Source organism: Anser brachyrhynchus (assembly GCF_964034855.1).
Source record: "Anser brachyrhynchus genome assembly, chromosome: 5".
Classification (NCBI taxonomy): Eukaryota; Metazoa; Chordata; class Aves; order Anseriformes; family Anatidae; genus Anser; species Anser brachyrhynchus.
Genome location: NC_137699.1, coordinates 4,128,453 through 4,148,652, shown reverse-complemented (window position 1 = coordinate 4,148,652; position 20,200 = coordinate 4,128,453). Strand labels below are relative to the sequence as shown.

Below are 20,200 nucleotides of genomic sequence, written 5' to 3'. Positions count from 1 at the left end.
CAGCCCTGGTAACCCTCTAGTTCTCCAGTAATGAGTTTCTATGGTCTCTTATGCCTTGATTTTCATGGCCTGACATCCTGTTGAGGGGTACACTGAGGGTTTTTTTGTGGCAGATCCCAAGCCTGCCATTAATCATTTCCAGAATTGGGAAGGGAATGAGCTTCTTAGGAATGAATTCTGGGCTTTTAGTTGTATTCACAATGTCTCATAAACCAAAGTAGGTTAACAGAACTGACTAGCATTCTCCATCTCTTAGTAGTAGTTACTGAAACCCCCAGATACTCTGTTGAGGTGAAATTCATCACCGAGATGCCAAATAAGAAGTGCTTCTCCAAAACATACCATTTATATGGCAGTACCTGACAGGAGCAAAAGAATTTCTTCTGATTTTACTTGTCCATTAGCACAGACCTTTAATTTTCTGTCTCTTTACTGGAGAAAAAAAAAAAAAAGAAAAGAGAAAAAAAGAAAAAAGAAAAAGAAAAAAGGAAAAGAGAAAAAAGAAAGAGAAAGTGAAAAGGAAACACAAAAGTATATCGTCTGCATTTGCCAGAAGAACTTGCAAACCATCTATCATGCAGTTAGGACGTGATCCAAAGCCTACCAACGTCAATGGGCTGAGGATCAGATCCTTATTCAGCTCTTGGAGATAATTCCTCTTAGCACTGAAAACTGTTTATTTAGGTCCCAGTCTCTATTCATATCTTAATTATCTCAGAGCTTTGTCCAGCCAAATACTGAATACCTCTAATGAGAGAGATTCCGCAACTTCTCTGGTTCTGTGTCAGTGTTTGGCAATCTTCATGGTGGAAAAAAATACATCCTAGTATCTTAGAAAGATATAAATTAGCTATTTTTTTTCTTGAAAAATTACATTCAAAGCTGCCACCTTTCTTAATTCTCATAAGCAACATAAACAGATAAAGAAAAAGCCATGTGTCAGAAAGAACCAAAAAAGGAAGACAAGAAAGCAAATTAGGTTTGACTATGTCAAAACAGACATGGAGCTGAAACCAGCTGACTTTTGCACAAATGTGCTCAGACGTGGTATCTTGCTGAGAAACTGCTTACCTGATCTCGGGAATATGGAGTATCCACTATGCGTTTGTCTGAACATGCTGCTAGAAGAATCTTCATTGCATTTAACTGGAGCAGCATTTCACAAGCCATGGTATCAAAGAAAGTAATATTGGCAAGAGCTGCTGAAGCCAGCAGGAAAACTTCACCAGATGAGGCTTCTTGGCACAGTTCTAGGAATGCAGAGAATAAGCTGGATAAAAGTCATCCCTTCATTGCAGAAACATGTTCGTTTCAAAGCAACATTTAACCATCTGCACTTTTCATTAATAATCTTAATATCTGACCAAGAATAATTATGACCAAGTTCATAATATTCAAGACCAAAAAAAATCATTTTGTGGCAAAAATATAGTATATCACAATTTAAGGTGCTTTATAAGTTATTAACATTAGGCACCCTTATTTATGCTTGTGTTTCTGGACACCACAAGCAGGCAAAGATGGAAAAAATGAATCTAGCCACCAAGTGTTTCCTAAGCATTCATCTAACTAATGAGATGATCTACCTAGTTTATCATTCTACAGAGAACATTCCATTGAATGTTGTTCAACCTGCAATTTGATATAAATAAAATGAAATACAGGAGGCAGAAGGCTGACAGTAGGTGAACCATAAGAGAATAATTCTGCCATATATCCTGATCTTTAGAATGAAGCACACACATCTCTAAACTTATTTCTTTGTAGTCATCCTGCATATTTTTGAGCTTCAGTAAGAAGTGCTGAAGACACCACTGTCTTTTAATTCCTTGCACACATGTATTTTAACTAAGATCCGAATCACCTGGCAATTAGATTTCGGCATGTTTTAAAAATTAAACATATTACAGTAATTCAATTACTGAGCTATAAATATTACAAGGACACTGGTGTGTGATTATTGAAAAAGCTCTCCCAAAGTTACACACGGTCTATTTTTAATGCTCACATATCTTGAGAAGAGTATATGTTACTAAATTCATGTGGAACTTGAGCACAGAGAATCAGGGAAATTCTCCACCTGCTAATCCCTTACAGTGGGCTATTCAGTTTCTCCTTTGACTGCGGTACATTGTGATAACCTCTAAAAACAACTTAAGTCAGTTTAGATGCCGCTAGTAGTCTAGTTACAGGAGAATCAGGCACAGCACAGGTTAATTCCACCCACTGGATTCAGAGAAGGTTCGAGGCAGAACCTTCAGTATTTATTGCTGGGCAGTCTGGTCATTAGTGATAAAAGTGTTTCCTTGACTTCTGCAGCACTAGCTCTGGGAATGCCTAAGAATGTTTGAGCACGTCTCAGATAATTCCTAGCCACTGCAGAATCCTCAAGCAGTAGCACTACTACAATCTTTTCTTAATCCATTAAATAATAATAATAAAAACATGAAAATTGAAGTGCTCTACTTTAACTGTAACCATTGGGCTCAGTAGAGGAATATCCAGGTAAAATGTAATGATCATGGGAAATCAAACTAAATGACGCAAACTGGAGTTTCTAACATGAAGCTCTGAGAAAATCTGAATGTCCAGAGAGAGAACACCTGACTGAAAGCCTCTAGTATTTGAAAGGGTTAGAGCATGGTGCTAGAAATAGCAGATTCCTCTCTCTAGAAAGTCATGAGAAATTTCATCTTATTTTCTTGAAGTATCCTCACTGACAAAAGGTTAAGGAAAAGCTTGCTGTTAACTTTTCCTTATTTTACCATAGATGAGAGGCCTAGGCAAGGAAGATAGGAACTTTTATTTTCCCATAACAATGTCTATATATTATACTACATTATACTTTTCTTCTGAAGTATCGTACAAACGTAGACGTAGTGATGAACAACTTTAGAAAACACAACAGCCATAAAGGTTAGCAGCTATTAGAAACTCCATTTTAGAGACTAACATGGGACAGGAGGATACTTGGCTAAGTTCCTTCTGTGGCTTTAATGGTCGAATTTCACATGGATATTATTTTTTTAGAGCTATGCATAACTTTTACTTGAATGTGGACTGGAGTAAAAAATATTAAGTAACTGCAGAATGTCCTGCTTCAGGGTTAAAAATGACCAAGTTCTCCTATCTGGTGAGGAAAAAAATGAAAACATTCTTTTTACAGAATCTTGCTAATGGAAGAATCCTACCCTCAATCTGTTATTTTAACTGGAAAGACTCAGAAATTACATAAAGAACTTACTAACAAGCGCTGTTACAATTTCTTCCATATTTTCCAGAAAGCTGCTGAGATGCTGAGTGAACGTCAAATGTGGAGATGTGATCTGTGCAATTACTGCTGCTGCTTCTGCATGAGTGGCTTCAGAATGGGTGTTATCAGTAAGAATGTCAGTCAGGCACAGTATCCCATCAACCTATGGAGAAACAATAGGTATAGATTGGAATTACTCCAAGAAATACTTTTGCAACCAAATAGGTGTATAAGTCCTCTTTTCTTGGCTGTGGCTAAACTACTCAGTTTATTTTTAAAATTGACTTAAACTTGGTTGCACTTATTACATAAGTTTCAATTTAGCAAATAAAAGTAAGTTCAACATAAAAGTTTGTTGACCAAAAAAAGTCTTGCCTTTCCTTCTCCCATAACGTTCCTACTGAACTGATTTTGGCCAAACAAAAAGTCTCTTCTGATAGAAGTCTCAAGTAAAGCACTATTCCAAAAATAAACTCTGATAAGCAAATGTTAACCGCTACTCTGCCAAAGACACATTTACATTCATTCAAGTGTGTCCCATTGTAAGACTCAAGTTTAAGTGTGCAGTAAGTTCTTCACAGGCAGATTTTTTGCCACATTTTACTGAATTTGTCATAAAGTAAACACAGGGTCAGAAAGTACCATGAAGGATAGACCTGTCAAACTCCAGCTGATGAGCTAGCTTCCACAGGTGTCAAATTAGAACTAGGACTGCATATTCAGAAGAGAAACAGAAACATGAGTAAAATGGACATGGATTTATATTTTTAGAGTATAGTATTTTAAACTAATTCGTTATGCAGTTTAGGCAAATACATCACATATGCACACTTTATTCTGGATTATAGGAAACCCACGGACACAATGAAAGACTGTAACAGAGTATAGACAATGGGATAGCTCAAACTGTAGAGATGTATCATCTGTTAATAATCAACCCAGGAAAAGAAGGTCCTCTGTAGACAAGGACATAATCTAAGAACTTTCAAATTAACAGCACTATGTTTCTCCCCTGGTTTCACATATTGCTGAATAATTCATCATATTGTCAAGTAGGTATGTAGATGTGCTAAGAGGGGACAGAGAGCATGAAGATGCATGTAGCATCAAATCCACAAATTCACTAATCTAAATCTTTATATGAAGCTAATGTAACTATAGGTTTATAGTTACAGTTTTAAATCAGTTTACAAATGATCAGAGCTTCTACAAGCTTCACTGAGCAACAGTTTTAAAGACCGATCTTTTTATTTATTTGAAGCTCTCAAAAAGTATTGTAATTGTCTTACAAGTTTATTAGATATTTTATAAATACAAAGAGAAATTACGAAGGCTTAGCACTGAAATATACTTTAATTGTAAAACAAAACCAAACACATTATACACTCACCAAGAGTCTTTCATAGGCCTGTTGTTCAGATTGCATTCTGTCTATTCAAAGCTTCCTCAGAACATGCTTCTTAAGTCCTATCTATTTTTTTTCCACAAAGCATATATAGCAAAATTCGTATTCACATTTTTGTAATTTATTAATAGAGAAAGTGGAGTTACCCTAATTAGTTATCTTGCAATGAGCATAAATTAAATTATTGATAAGAACCAACAGTTACTATGTTTTACAAGAAAAGCTTTCAGATTGATGGAAGCAAAAATCACCCTCTGGAAGATTATTTATTGGGATGCACTTTTTAATAGGCAATAGACTATATCATTGAAATCCTAAGAACATAAAGAAATACAAAAGAAATTATATCTCTATTTTTCGTGCAGATTACAAATAGGATTTAGTACAGAAACTGAAAGGACTGGCAAGAAGAGGAAGAATAAATTTTCAACACTAAACTTATTCTTGACAACCTTTCAACATTAATCTACCTATAGCAAAATATTTCCTCCTAGTTATGGCAGAATTCTACAGTTTGAAACAGCAGATTCACATAATTCTCTTGGCTTCAAGGTATATTAATAGATCTCAGTGTCAAGAATTAATACATGTCCTCACAAGATGATTTAGTAGCCAATGTGTGCTAGACAATATCATATGCAAAACTCCACAGTTTTGTCACCTTGAAACCTCCCTATATCACACCTTGTCTGGGGTCTGAAGGATGCTAATAACAGTCAGAATAAAATTTTAAATATATTCCAAGGCATTAAAAAATATATATATATATACACACACACACACTTCAGAAGAAGCTTCTTCTAAGATCTGGTAACAGGATAGAGTACTCTTCAGCCCTAAATTTACTGGTTGAAATTCACTTGGACAACTCTTATTCAATGACCTCAGCAAAATGATTTTGGAGTGGTTTTATGCTATTTCAGAACCAGTAATGGCTTATGAAAGAGGTACAAGTACAAGGTTAGGTTTTTCCATCAGCACTGATTGTTTATATCTACACTATGAAATACAAGCTGCTAAAAATACAGAGTCTGTACTCAACTTCTAAATTACTTATTTGATTTTTTTTAAGTAATTGTTTTTGGAAATGGACAGTTGCTGAATTGTAAATAGAACTGGATATATGTTTTTCTTCAGCATAAAGATAAAATTTATATTTAAGATCCATAAAGGCCAGCACTATTTAGTTTTCCTCCTTTCTATTCAGAATCCTGTAAATTAGTAACAAATTCTGCCTAAAGTTTGCTGTATACTCTTTTGGCTCTTTTCTTAAATATAGAAGATAAAATAATTCTGCTCCATCAGGCAACCCCATTTATAAGTGTCCAGCAATAAATTTTAAAATGACAGGGGAACAATCTAATAAAAGCACTTTAACATCCAAAAAGAAATTGCTGCTCAAAGCATTTTTATAATTAGCTTTCACACTGAAAGGAACTTTGGATGACTGCCCTGTTTTCTGTTTAATTTTGGTGAAGTAATCAGCTAAATGTCAAATCTGTTCATCACCTTGGCAATACAAAAGAACCAGTTAGCCAGATAAAGCAAATAAATGAATTCCATGAATGCAACAAGATGCTGTGGAGACCCTGCGTTTGAGGAATGGTGTTCAGTAAATGCTTGATCACTAATGTTTCAATATTGATAACTGGAAAAATGCCAGGAACTTACATTCTTATAAGGATAGCTCTGTTACGTAAACTTCATCCAAGTGGCAAAATAAGTACGTGACCACTTTACTGCATAGATCAAGTCTTCTGAAAGGAAATCATTTATTTTCTCTACAACAGAAATGAATGAGTTCTAGGGCAGCCCTCTTTCTTCAGTATACCTGTTCTTTCTCTTAAAACTATTACATAAAACTAGGCATCTGCTAACATGGTTGAACTAGCTTGAATTAAATCCTAGCAGTTAATAAAGATAGCAGTACAGAACTTGCAATGAATTGCATTATTGATTTCCTGACTTGAAATATTACACACAATGCACATCTTAACTCTGTTTTCTGAAAGGAGGTTTAAGGCAGGTTTTCCAGCTGACTCTGAGAACCAAGACCTCTTCCCTTCTTTCCAATAATGCCTGTCTTCAGCTGGATAAAATGCTGCTGAAGGTCTTTTCTCATACAATGACTTTCTCCCACATTCTTGTTTGTCCTCTCAATGCTCAGATGAGCTCTACATATTGGTAAATTTTCTCAAGGCTTTTTAAAGTTCTCTGAATTGATGTCCCAAGTCATCCTGTTGAGATCAGAGAGCCTCACAGTCTATCAGCCCCCATCATCAAATCTGTGGATAACCCTATCCAGCCTGCTGCTGGGTGCCTCTGGTAAGCAGCACCAGCAGGTTATAAAACAAATTTTACAGGAAAACAGAAAAAAATGACAGAATTGAGGGGAAATGTTGAGATCCAGATATGAGACAGCAAGCATGAAAATAAAATCCCAACAGCAGAAGATGAATTTTTGGGGGATCACTTTTCAAACATTGTTTCAGCCTTCTCAGAAGGTAAGAGGAGAATTTTGAAAGTAGAGGCTGCACCAAACAGTCAAGCACCAACAGATCAAAATTGTGTTTATTATATTAGTTTTATCCTTTCATACATGCTGTATATTAGTACCTCCCAGTTTGAGTCTTGAAGAGAATAACTGAAAGGAGAGATGAACATTAGCAGTCTGAATGGAAATAGCATAGCTAGATAACAACCTAAACACACTAGAATTTATGGGACAAGGAAGGAGAGGGAGAAAAAGAAAGGAAGGAGGGAAAAATGATCATATTCAAAAACTATTTGAATCCCTGGCTTAGCATTCTCTGAACACTATATAATTCACTCCCCAGACCGCTGCATGAATCATGAAGTTGCTCCACTCTTCCACAATTCCACTGAAAATGGCATCCAGCAGAATCCATATACCATTATTTTGATGACTTTTTACTCATGAAATGAATTCCTGATCATCAAGGCTGATGTGCATCCTACATAAACTTCTTTTAAACTTATTTTGCAGCTGAAGAAGGCATACAATTCTTATTTAACTTTTATCACAGAATCACAGAATCATTTAGGTTGGAAGAGACCTCCAAGATCACCTAGTCCAACCTCTGACCTAACACTAATAAGTCCTCCACTAAACCATGTCACTAAGCTCTACATCTAAACGTCTCTTAAAGACCTCCAGGGATGGTGACTCAACCACTTCCCTGGGCAGCCCATTCCAATGCCTAACAACCCTTTCGGTAAAGAAGTTTTTCCTAATATCCAACCTAAACCTCCCCTGGCGAAAAAATAAATAAAAGAATAGACTGAGCCCAAAAATCCATTTACTATAAAGTCCTCTCATCGAGGACGTATCAGCTATTAAACTGATAAGAACAAACACTACACTTGATCTTAGCCAAAAGGCCGAGAAGTGATGTTGAAAGAAACCAAGGAAAAGGGACCAAGTATTCTACCTTACCATTCATATATGGTCACCTGCCCTGTGAAATACTCTGCAGATAAAACTGCCTTAGCTCCACTAGCTGAGAAATATGCTGATTTATACCAGCTAAAGAGCTGGTCAGCTATTTTTAAAGTGAGATGATATACTAGTAAAGTGACGCGATTAAAATGTCCACAAATACTATTTCAAGTAATCAAGGCTGCTGCAGCAATTCCATGGAAGCAGCACTGACCAGTAAAAAACACTCTCATGATTTTTGGAACAACTGCTGTATAGGAACCATGGCACCTTATAAATATAAGCTATTCTTTTATGCTCTACACAGCAGTGCAGAGCTGAATAAAGGCTGACTGGTTCCCAGCTCAGTAGTTTTAAAACTGCTGGCAATTACCTTAGCTTTGTATTGAAATTTGCTATGAGTGGGTTCTTTGGTGCGTGGCACCTTCAACTCAAGTTTCCCATTTAAACTTCCATCCTTCAGAATGTGGTCATGCTATGGATGACATATTTATTCTTCCCCGTGTTTAGCCACCAAGGGTCAACGTGAAGATTATCTAATCTATATGGGGAGTATCTTTATGTGCATTAAATAAAAAAAATCTCAACCTCAAAAAAGACTGTTAAACTTCTCAGCCTGAAGGTTGCATTAAAGGTGGCAATGCCTAAGTAGAAATCCTGCAGCCATGTTGTAGGAGGAAATGAACTGCAGAGCAAGATGAAATGAGTGAATTCTGGGTTGAATAGGAGTGGAAAGGATAAATGTTATATAAACCTTTTCTTCCTTCTAAACCTAGGAAAAACAGTCACCTCACAGTGGACGTTCTTTGGCACTCAGAGAGGGTCTAAGCTTGTTGCAGATTTGATTTGTCAAAGAGGTAATAATGAATAAGTCCTTTCTGTAGAAAGGATGGACAAAATCAGTAAGACTGACATCCAGACTTCTTTCCTGTCTCTGTTTCAAGGATAAGGGAATAGCTGGCTTTGAACTACCTCAATACTGAGGACTTAGATGAAGGGAAAGGCAGTCTTTTAAAGTTGTTGATAAAAGAAACCAGGAGCTGCGCTGCTGTTAGCCTACCAGCTCACATCCGCCCACCCTTATAAGCACAGCTTCCACAGCTTCAAACTACCCTCTACAAACATATACGAGTCCCCCAAGGATACATCCAACTTTCCAGATATATTCCTCACAGGCCTTCAGTTCTGTAGGACAGATACTGAGTGGCTAAAAAGGACAGAAGGAGAAGAGACTGAGAAGGAATTCACTCACAGTTATATAGAAGTCACCTGTAGTACTGATCCTTCTACTAAACCACTGTTGGTGTTTATAGAGCCAGGATGCACTGACAAAACAGATGGATAACGACTGACCGTAAATGACTATGGTGGCTTGAAAAAGCAAATACATTTTTAATGGTTGTAGAACTCAGCATTTGTTAAATGCTTTCTCCTATTCTGTCACATCACAATAATGATTTATGTGTAATCTCGGGAGCATACAAGATTACGGGAGGACTATTTGTGTTCACATACAACAGAGTTAGAGATGCAATTCAAGTTATGTGACAGATGACAGAAGTCAAAGGTCTCGGTTTTCTTGCCTTGTATTTTGAAGGGTTGGATGTACTGACTTTTCTTTTAAGTTGCAAGAACCTATTCCTATTTGTAGGAATTTCTTGATATCTGCATTACAAATTCCAGAAAGTGTATGTTTGTTTCTTTTAAATAATGAATAAGGCTTTATATATTATACTTTGGGGTCTGAATTTCATTAAAATGAAGCCACACAGACACAAAAAAGGACTCAGCAACAAGATGAGAGGAACTGTCATGAGTTAGATAATAATGCTGTACAAAATTCTGGGACCTGAAGCATGAATTAGGGAAGGACCACATATAAGTAGTTTTCACATAGCCCTCATTTTTATTTACCCTGGGGGATCATAGTCTGAGGGGGAAAAAAAATAAAAAAAATAAAAAAACTATTCCTATAAACAAACAGGGGCTCCAGGGTTATGCATAGCAGGGCACTCCAGAAAATGAGATGTGCTCACTGAAAAAAACATGCTCCGATGATCTAGTTTTAAATAAATAATGTCACAGACACTTCATGGCATGAGGGCATATTCTCAAACACCTGGTGTCTGGCATTTACAAACAAGAATACACTTTCAACATGTTTGATTATATTGTATCACTTAGTTTTTGGTGTGATATCATGAATTTTATTTTTAAGAAGTGTTACTGCACCTCTTCGTGAGAAAAAAATAACACATGCATATCGCATTTTTAGAGGATCCTCTTCATCTATTACAATAATGAGAAAGTGCCTCTATCCAAAAGTGCAGCATGGGGGTCACAGCCAGCAAATCAGCCATTATCAGCTAGTCCAACTCTTCACAGCATCTTTATTACCTTACCAAAAAGTACCTGACAATCTTCCTGCTAGAAACGTAGACATGTTTAAGTCAAAACTTTCAAACCTTAACATGATAGGCTATCAAGTTGATAAAAGAGCTTATAATTAATAATTATTACCATAACTTCACATACAACTTCTCTCATCAGATTAAAATTCTAGAACGGGTCAGTAGAACACTGTACCATGAAGGTAGAAACAAACAAACCTATCCTGTGCTCAGGGGGTGGCAATGAAACCACCACAGCAGAAAACAGAGCATTACATTAGAGCAGTCAGAGAGAGTGAATAAGCAATGGAAATAACACAGGATGATGGTTTGCTTTTTACTCTTACTTTAAATACGAGATTCTGCAAATGCATTCAGAAACAGATCCTTATGTAAACAATTTTTCTGCAAATATTTCTCATTTCAAGGGTCTCAATTTAGCTTAAAAATATCCATACTCCACAAAATGCAAGGTTTCTACAGTTTTTGAATCACATGTACACTAATTAAACACACCTTAACTACAGGACACTTAATAGAATGTATTAAATATATACAGCAGCTTGTTCAAAATTAAAAGGTTTTATGTCTAAACACACATAACTGCCAAAAAGGTCTTAGTGCTTCACCCGTGTTGTTCTCTCAAACTGTTGTTTTTAAGAAAAGCACTATGAGGCACCAAGCATTAAAAAAAATCATTTGCTACATTTGTTACTGCACAATTGCTGTTCAATTACTTTAATAAATTAATTTAAATAAATTAGCTCCAGAAATGACCTTGTATGTGCAAGATTTTCATTGGCAGAGAATTTTTACAAGCAAGTTGTAGAGCTTTATGATAGCCATTTATAATGAAAACACTCACAGCACTTTAGCTATAAAACTTCCAGGGAGCAACTCAGTAAGAGTCCATTTGTGTTGTAATAACAACAGAGGAAATTGCTACACTTATTTGAACAAGAATTTAAAATAAATAAATAAATAAAAAAGTAACAGTTTTCATCTGTTGAAAATTGATGGAACTTTACTGGCTGTAAAAGACTCAAGCTATTTCATCCTAAGATTTCTCTCCTGACAGAAAAATCTCCTTGGGTCTCTTACAAGCACCGATTTATTTCTGTGACTATGGTGGCAATAAAATAATTTCAGAATTGCTTTAAGCATAAGAAATTCAAGTTCAGGATCAGCTGTTTGCATGGACTCTTTATGAGCAGTCAGAGGTCTACTACAAACCATCAGAGAAAATTATCTCAGAGTTTTTTCTCTCCATTAACATCTCCCAGTACTGCTCTTTGGTCAAATACAGTTGCTGTATTGACTCTGTACCAAAATAAATAGGGACAATGCTAAAATGCTGACAAAACGGAATCTTTTTACCAGTTGAAAGTTGATTTTTCTTCTACTTAATATTGTTTGCTGCCTTATTAGATCTCAACACAAATGAACATCCTTATTATCAGGGCTAAAACACATACTTAAAGCTAAGCTAGTGTTTGAATGTCACACTGAAGAAGGAACAAACCCAGAAATTTGGTTATACTTCCAACAGAGATTATTTCAGAAAAAAAAAATTTAAAAAGGTACCTACAACATAGTACTTCAATACAGGGGCAGTTCCAATCTGCATTCAAAATCATATCTGCAAATCAGGATTCTTATCATAAACTTATCTCACATCCTTCCCTGAGAAGGGGAAATGGAGAGGAAGGTGCCAATCTCCTCTCCCTGGTAAGGAATGATAGGATGCATGGGAACAACACAAAGCTGCATCGGGGGGAGTTCAGACTAAGTATAAGGAAAAATGTCTTTACCATAACAGCAGTCAAACACTGAGACAGTCTTCCTAGCAAGGTGGTTGATGCCCCACACCTCTCAGTGTTCCAGAGGCATTTGGATAATGCCTTCAATAAGCTTTAACTTTTGGTTAGCCCTGAAGCGATCAGGCAGTTGGATTTGATGACCTCAGTAAGTCTCTTCTAACTGAACTATTCTATTCCATCAGAAAACCATGACAGAACTCACTGAAATCTACTTACTGAGCAGATTCCAGGTTCACTAGCTGAGGATCCTCTTCAGTTATTTTAGATGGGAAAAAAAAGCGTAAGCATTATGTTAAGGCAAAAATAAAATGTCAATTTATGATATTTTAACAAAGAAGCTAGATCTAAGAAAATAAGCAGGCTGTTTAGGAAAGTCCCAAATACTGCACTGATTCTGTCACCCAATCAATGCATGTTTTTTTGTTTGTTTATTTTTAATAGCATCCCTAATCTATGATCCATTTTGCTTAGTCTTAGAATAATACTCACAAGAGATGTTATGATTAAAGGAACCTAGTAATTATAGCAACTAAATATTACAATTCCCTGATAACACTCAAGGCTCACTTCACATAAGCAATAAAAACAGACTTTGCATTCCAAACCAACCTAATCTTTCAAATGGGTAAAGCCCAAACTGGGGCTAAAAATTACATATGATCAGGCTTCATCCTGCCACCTGCCAGTCCACAAGTTATGCAAGAATTTATGCAGCACAGATAACATCCTCTAATATCTAGAGGAGATATTAGAAAGGTGTGACAACTGGAAAACAGTGGGATAAACATGTCGCTCTGAAATCATAAGTAATAGGCCCTTGTGTCCAAAGAGCATAACCCAAGCTCAAAGTATACCAAACTCTGAGTAGTAGTTCAAATTCTGCTAAAGATTGAAGAGTCTGGGAGGAAGAAAATCACAGAATCATTTAGGTTGGAACAGACCTCCAAGATCACCTAGTCCAACCTCTGACCTAACACTAACAAGTCCTCCACTAAACCATATCACTAAGCTCTACATCTAAACATCTTTTAAAGACCTCCAATCTTTTAAAGACCTCCAGGGATGGTGACTCAACCGCTTCCCCGGGTAGCCTATTCCAATGCCTAACAAACCTTTTGGTAAAGAAGATCTTCCTAATATCCAACATAAACTTCCCCTGGTGCAACTTTAGCCCATTCCCCCTCGTCCTGTCACCAGGCACGTGGGAGAATAGACCAACCCCCACCTCACTACAGCCTCCTTTAAGGTAACTACAGAGAGCAATGAGGTCTCCCCTGAGCCTCCTCTTCTCCAGGCTGAACAACCCCAGCTCCCTCAGCCGCTCCTCGTAAGCCTTGTTCTCCAGACCCCTCACCAGCTTTGTTGCCCTTCTCTGGACACACTCAAGCACCTCCATGTCCTTCTTGTAGCGAGGGGCCCAAAACTGAACACAGTACTCAAGGTGCGGCCTCACCAGAGCCGAGTACAGGGGAAATGCTGTTTTGAGGGGCTATGCCTTGCTATACAGCAAAAAAACGTGGCTCACACGACTCTCTATTGATACATTCTTGCACTGTAGTCTCCCTTTCCAATAGGGCTTACATAGTAAATGTCATTTTCTTAGGAGTTTATTTTAGAATAATTCAGATTGTAAATAAAATATTCAAACAAATATTTTCACAATTCAATTGTAGATATGGCAGAGAACAAAAGGAAGAACTGGCAGTGCTTTCAGCCACCCCTGACAGTTCAGCAGTTCAGCTGTGTCTAGGTATGGTACATGGTTTTCCTCACTGGGCAGCAGGCAGAGCCCTGGCCACATCCTTCCCTCTCCTGAGAAAAGCATTGCAATGAGACTGAGCTAGCATTGCAAACAATGATATCAACTGCCAGGGAAATGCCAGCACAAAGTTTGTGTTATGTAAATTACACTGGTTTTACTAGAGATGAGTTCAGTATATTTTGGATATTTAGTCTTTGAATATGTCTGATGAAGCAAATAGGCTATACAAAGCAAGACTCAAAATACACGAGATGCCAAAGTCAGCAAGGATCTAAGGGGGAAGAAGTGCAAGTATTCACAAAAATAAATCTTGCACATCTTGTTACTATTTACCACTATATTAGTAGCCTCCAAACAAAAATTCCAGGCCACTGTCTCTTATACATTCTCTCGTTACCTCTACATACAACTTACTTCAGAAGAAGGGATGATCTACTAAAAATCATTCAAAAATTTGTCTTGGTCTGAGTCTGGTGTGCTAAGAACCGCCATCTCTCTCACTTTATGCACAAAGAGCATGCAACAGGCTTAATTTCACACAGAACAGTAGTTCCCTGCATTTCAGGCGTGTTGATCTTATGACAAACAAGTCTGATTGTTCCCTAGTGAAGTTCAGGGTCAATGGTAGATCTCCACAGAATCAAAAGATAGTCAAGCTAAAAATTGTTCAACATGATATGCTGTCCAAAATTTCATTATAGCTCTTAACATTTACGAGTAACCTCAGACTGTCTGGACACCTGGAAATGTTCTGTTCATAGTGTCTGCTATAAAACTCTGTTTAACAACATAGCCAACAGTTGTTGCATTAAACAATTGTGGGGTTATTTTCAAAATATTTATAGAATTGTCAGTTTTTGTGACAGACTGTGTGCATGTATGTGTACATACAGTGCCTAGCATCACAGGTCCATGACTATGCTTTTTCCTAATACCAAAATCAAATACCAACAGCATTAATTGCCATATTGTCTGACATCAAAATAATTTCCATAATGCCTATAGCAAAGATAGCAGCAACAATAAGGGTTGAAGCACTTTAATTAAATGCTTTCACTCATCACCTTCTAACAGTTCTTCCTGAAAAAACAGGAGCAGAAATTTGTCACAACAATATGAAATTTCATTGGTTGCAAAATCTATTAAGTATCAGAAAGTTTACTAGATGTGTACTGGATATGTCACAGTCCCAGTACAGCAGGGTCCCACTCATACGTGCATGCACCTTGCTCATCTTTCCTGGCACTGTTACATAATTCTTGGATGTTATACTGACTGATTAACAATTTTAGAGTACAACATTTAGACAACATTTAACATTTAGACCCTAAAGAGAACATATTTTTATTACAGCACTCAGATGTCAGCAGAGCAACATATCGAGGAGTGGGGTGTCAAAGTCTTTTTCTAAAGTGCTTTTAAAGTTGCTTTGTAAGACATCTTTTCTAACACTTTCAGGGAATTTCAGAAACAACATATTTGCTTCTGATTAACTGCTGATTTCCATTCCTTTTATCAACACCTATGGCTTAGATCCTTGTTTGTCTTAATGAAGAGCACCATTAACCAGAGCTAAAATAAAGAAGCCATTACAAAACAAGGTGAATAGCTGAGGCAAATGCAAGACAGTACCTGTGCCAAGCCTGAGGGATTTTAAAGGAAAGCATAATCATGCTTCTGTTCAGAACAGTTGGCTACAAAGCATTCTGCTTTAAAAAAAAAAAAAAAAATCTAATCAGTCACGTTTCAATAAGCTTGAGCAACTGATCTTTCTTAATTCAATTTTAAATTGTAATCCATTTTACTGAAAAGGTATTTGATTGTTACATCCTTTCCTGTCTCTCCATGGTTTTTCCCTCTCAAGTATCACCAAAATACTTTTTATTAGTATAGACTTACTCTGACTAGCTTATTTTTAAGATTAGAAGTCAGCACTCATAGGTTTCTTTAAAAACCAAGAGGGAAAATGAAAGAAAAAAGGCAGTCATCTCTACTTAAAATAACTTTCTTTTCCACTTTCAGCAACTGCCATACTTTGCATCTTTGTTTTTCTTTTTTCTTATTTATCTGCAAGAAAAATCAATTGTAATTATATAAGTATGTCCCAATAACCTGTCCTTTTTTGGGGATGAAAGTCTTCATCTGATTAACTGGACTTTGTCCTAGTGCTCTCTTCAGTGCTCTAGGTTCTAAGTGCTTTATCTTCTCCATATAACATTTTGTGGCAAGTCTTTTAACTAGGTCATACAAGCAAGAAATCCTTCTAGCAAAGAAGTGGTAAAACTGTGCCAGAAATGACATGGAAGTGTATTATTTCATGTTTAAAGGAGCTTGAGTCTTTGCTGCTGTGAGGGAAGATTAACTGAAGGGGAACAGCAGACAGATGTCTTACTCAGAGTAACATCAACATCATTTGCAATACAATTTAGATGGCAAAGCCAGTAAACGTGTAGAGTGTACTTAACCTGAAGCAGCAGTGCAGAGGTGCCAGGGGCTGGGGAATTCAATCAATGCCAGTTCCCTGGGCACAATTCCTTGAAAATCCCCTTCTGAATAAGGGGAAAAAAAAGTTTGTCACAGCCTTAAACACATACAACATATTCCTTTCACAGGAGCAGGAGGTCAGGAAAAACATGGTTTTATCCATGTAAATTTCCTAAGCGGGATCATGCAACCTGGCTCTCCTTCCAAAAGACGTGGGAGCAATCTTTAGTGAGTCACAGAGAAAGACATCTTATGCTTTACACCTTATATTAATTTTGTTCAGATCAAATCAAGCCTCTAGTTCCAAAAATAATTTTAAGCATATTTAAACTGCTAAGATTTGCTTTCTCTTTCATTATAATTCTTTCCTCAATCTAGATGGTAGTACAACATAATGGATCTCTCAGCCGTGAAGTTCAAGGCACAAATTTGAGGTAGCTTTTTATTCCTGAGTGATTTAATTTTAGTCTCACACCCTGTGCTCTAAAGTAAAGATCTACTTACCTACCTCCACATAATGCTTGGATAAATGCCATTGTAATGATGCTACCTATTATCACTAAAAGAAGTAGTCATTCTTCCACAAATTAGGAGAGTGTATCTTACACGGAATAGAAAACTAATCAACAGTAAGTCCTGGTGACTTCCTTGCAAGTTGTCTTGGTCCTTGCTTGCAAAATAGAGTACTCTAACAGTGACAGAGCATGCACTTACTAAGCTGCTTCTTCTGCCTAATGCATTTCGTCCCTGTGAAAACAATTCCAAAGTGTGTAAATAAACTAGGACAATTTGCCATTCTCTTTCATAAATTTATTTTTGACTGCAAAACAACAATTACTTGAACGTGCTTCCCTGCATCCAATCTTTCCTTGGAAACTTAAAATAATTCCTACAAACCCAAAATGCCAAAGCACCCAGTGTTTACAATGAAATGTTAAAAATAAATCAAGGAAGGTGAGAGAACAAAAAAAAAAAAAAAAAGGAGGATTTACTGGCCTCTACTAAGCCAGTAAAAGATGAAAAATTGAGGAACTCAGATCAACTCAGATCATCCTCCTCATTAATCATCTTCCTGATAATATCAGGCACTGTGTAGGTACGCAACCTGAGACTGAAATCTGAGCTCAACAGCGCTAAGTACACAGGAACATTATGCCAATTCATAAAGTTCTCTTTGGCAATACAAATCACTTACTCCCAGACACCTTTTCACCACAACTATTCAAACCACATCATTCCAAGAAGGCAACAGGCAGAAGATGGTACATATAGCCTCATTCCCCATGAGGAGCATGTGGACCAGCCTCACAGTATATTATATATTTTTTATGGAAATATGACATTCCATGCACATTGTTGCATATCAGGGACTTCATATTACTGGGATTTAATCTGCTGACAGCCTACCATCAATGTACGTTTATTCTTGGCGGTGCCACATTCAGCATTGCTTGAATCTAAAACATTAAAATATGGTCCCCTTCCCAGCTACACGACACACGTCTGGCCTTCCTCTTCTCCCTCCTCTCTCACACACCTTACTATTATTTGGACTATTACATCAACACCCAGACAGAGCGAATCAGGAGCCATGCTTTCCTTCTATTCTCCCTCACCTCCATGCACACATGCTGCTCTTCACTTTCTCTCCAAGATTTTGCAGCTTCTACTGCTGCTTTTCAAGCTGTACTTTCAGGGCAGTAGGAGTAGAGGGCATTTTTGCTCCATTTCCCAGGATGCTCTTGAACAAGATATTGCTCAAGGGCTAGGGTTTTTAAGTAATGTGGCTAAAGCAGAAGGTCTATCCAGCAGGAAAAAAGGCCCTTTTCTTACTACCCACCTCTTCTCATTCTACAGCTACTCTAGAGGTGTAACAGAAACAGAGAGTGCTCACTGGTGTAAACTGGGCCATAGAGTTTCACCAGGTTGTATTTTCTACAAGATTGAACTACTGGGGGCAATAAGCCAAACTACTTTAGCAGTTATCTTCTTTAAAAGAGACAAAGTTTTGACTGAGGTACAGACCAAAAGAAATTATATTCTTCTCCTTTAAAAACTGATTTTACCTGCAATACTTTGAGTACATTAATGCTTCACTTTTGGGAGACAAGAGGATTTGTTAACGACATGATTTTGCATTCAGTGAAGCTATTAAGAGTTTGTTCTGTATAGATCTATAAATGCTCAAATAGCCTAAACATATCACATGTAAATCCCAATTGACAGATAGGAGTATTTGATTTAGGAGAACACTTAAGTTATGCATAGCTTTGGTAACTTATAAACCTACCTTAAAAATCAATGCTTTTAGCACTAAACAAGAGATAGATTTGGGCAAGCCTCACCAAGCAGCCAGCAGTGGAAAACCTGCTCTAATTCCAGCCTCCACTGGGTGCCACTGTTGTATAACGCAATACGTAGATTACACTACATGAGTCAGTCATAGTTCATATTTGTGAAGCTGCCAAGATGTATTCAGAGAGTTATCACTCATTTTTTATGTCCCTAAAATTCCATAGGATAACCCTTTTAGAGACAAATTCAAGGATGATTTAATTTATCCTAGAACACTGCAGGTAAAGGGCTCAAATGCACAAGTGCTTAGATTCTTTCCCTGATCTTCTATCACAGAATCACAGAATCACAGAATCGTCTAGGTTGGAAGAGACCTCCAAGATCATCTAGTCCAACCTCTGACCTAACACTAACAAGTCCTCCACTAAACCATATCACTAAGCTCTACATCTAAACATCTTTTAAAGACCTCCAGGGATGGCAACTCAACCACCTCCCTGGGCAGCCCATTCCAATGCCTAACAACCCTTTCGGTAAAGAAGTACTTCCTAATATCCAACCTAAACCTCCCCTGGCACAACTTTAGCCCATTCCCCCTCGTCCTGTCACCAGGCACGTGGGAGAATAGACCAACCCCCACCTCGCTACAGCCTCCTTTAATGTACCTATAGAGAGCGATAAGGTCTCCCCTGAGCCTCCTCTTCTCGAGGCTAAACAACCCCAGCTCCCTCAGCCGCTCCTCGTAAGACTTGTTCTCCAGACCCCTCACCAGCTTTGTTGCCCTTCTCTGGACTCTCTCGAGCACCTCGATGTCCTTCTTGTAGCGAGGGGCCCAAAACTGAACACAGTACTCGAGGTGCGGCCTCACCAGAGCCGAGTACAGGGGGACAATCACCTCCCTAGACCTGCTGGCCACACTGCTTCTTATGCAAGCCAGGATGCTGTTGGCCTTCTTGGCCACCTGAGCACACTGCTGGCTCATATTCAGCTGACTATCAACCAGTACTCCCAGGTCCTTCTCCGCCAGGCAGCTTTCCAGCCACTCATCTCCCAGCCTGTAGCGCTGCTTGGGGTTGTTACGCCCCAGATGCAGGACCCGGCACTTGGCCTTGTTGAACTTCATGCAGTTGACCTCAGCCCATCGGTCCAGCCTATCCAGATCCTCCTGCAGAGCCTTCCTTCCCTCGAGCAGACCGACACACGCACCTAACTTGGTGTCATCTGCAAACTTACTGAGGGTGCACTCGATCCCCTCATCCAGGTCATCGATAAAGATATTAAAGAGGACCGGCCCCAGCACTGAGCCCTGGGGGACTCCACTAGTAACCAGC

At 37.8% G+C, this 20,200-nt stretch overlaps 1 protein-coding gene across 22 annotated transcripts in view; it reads right to left on the bottom strand.

Moving 5' to 3' along the window:
- The window catches only part of INSC (INSC spindle orientation adaptor protein), a 332,365-nt gene that overhangs the window by 212,164 nt on the left and 100,001 nt on the right, over window positions 1-20,200 (bottom strand). For all 22 annotated transcript variants that reach the window (XM_080595847.1, XM_080595865.1, XM_080595846.1 and 19 more), the window contains 2 exons: window positions 3,245-3,416; window positions 1,072-1,250 (listed from right to left, as the gene is read on the bottom strand). In XM_080595847.1, coding sequence (XP_080451973.1) covers window positions 1,072-1,250; window positions 3,245-3,416 — 351 coding nt within the window. The remainder of the gene's footprint in view (window positions 1-1,071; window positions 1,251-3,244; window positions 3,417-20,200) is intronic.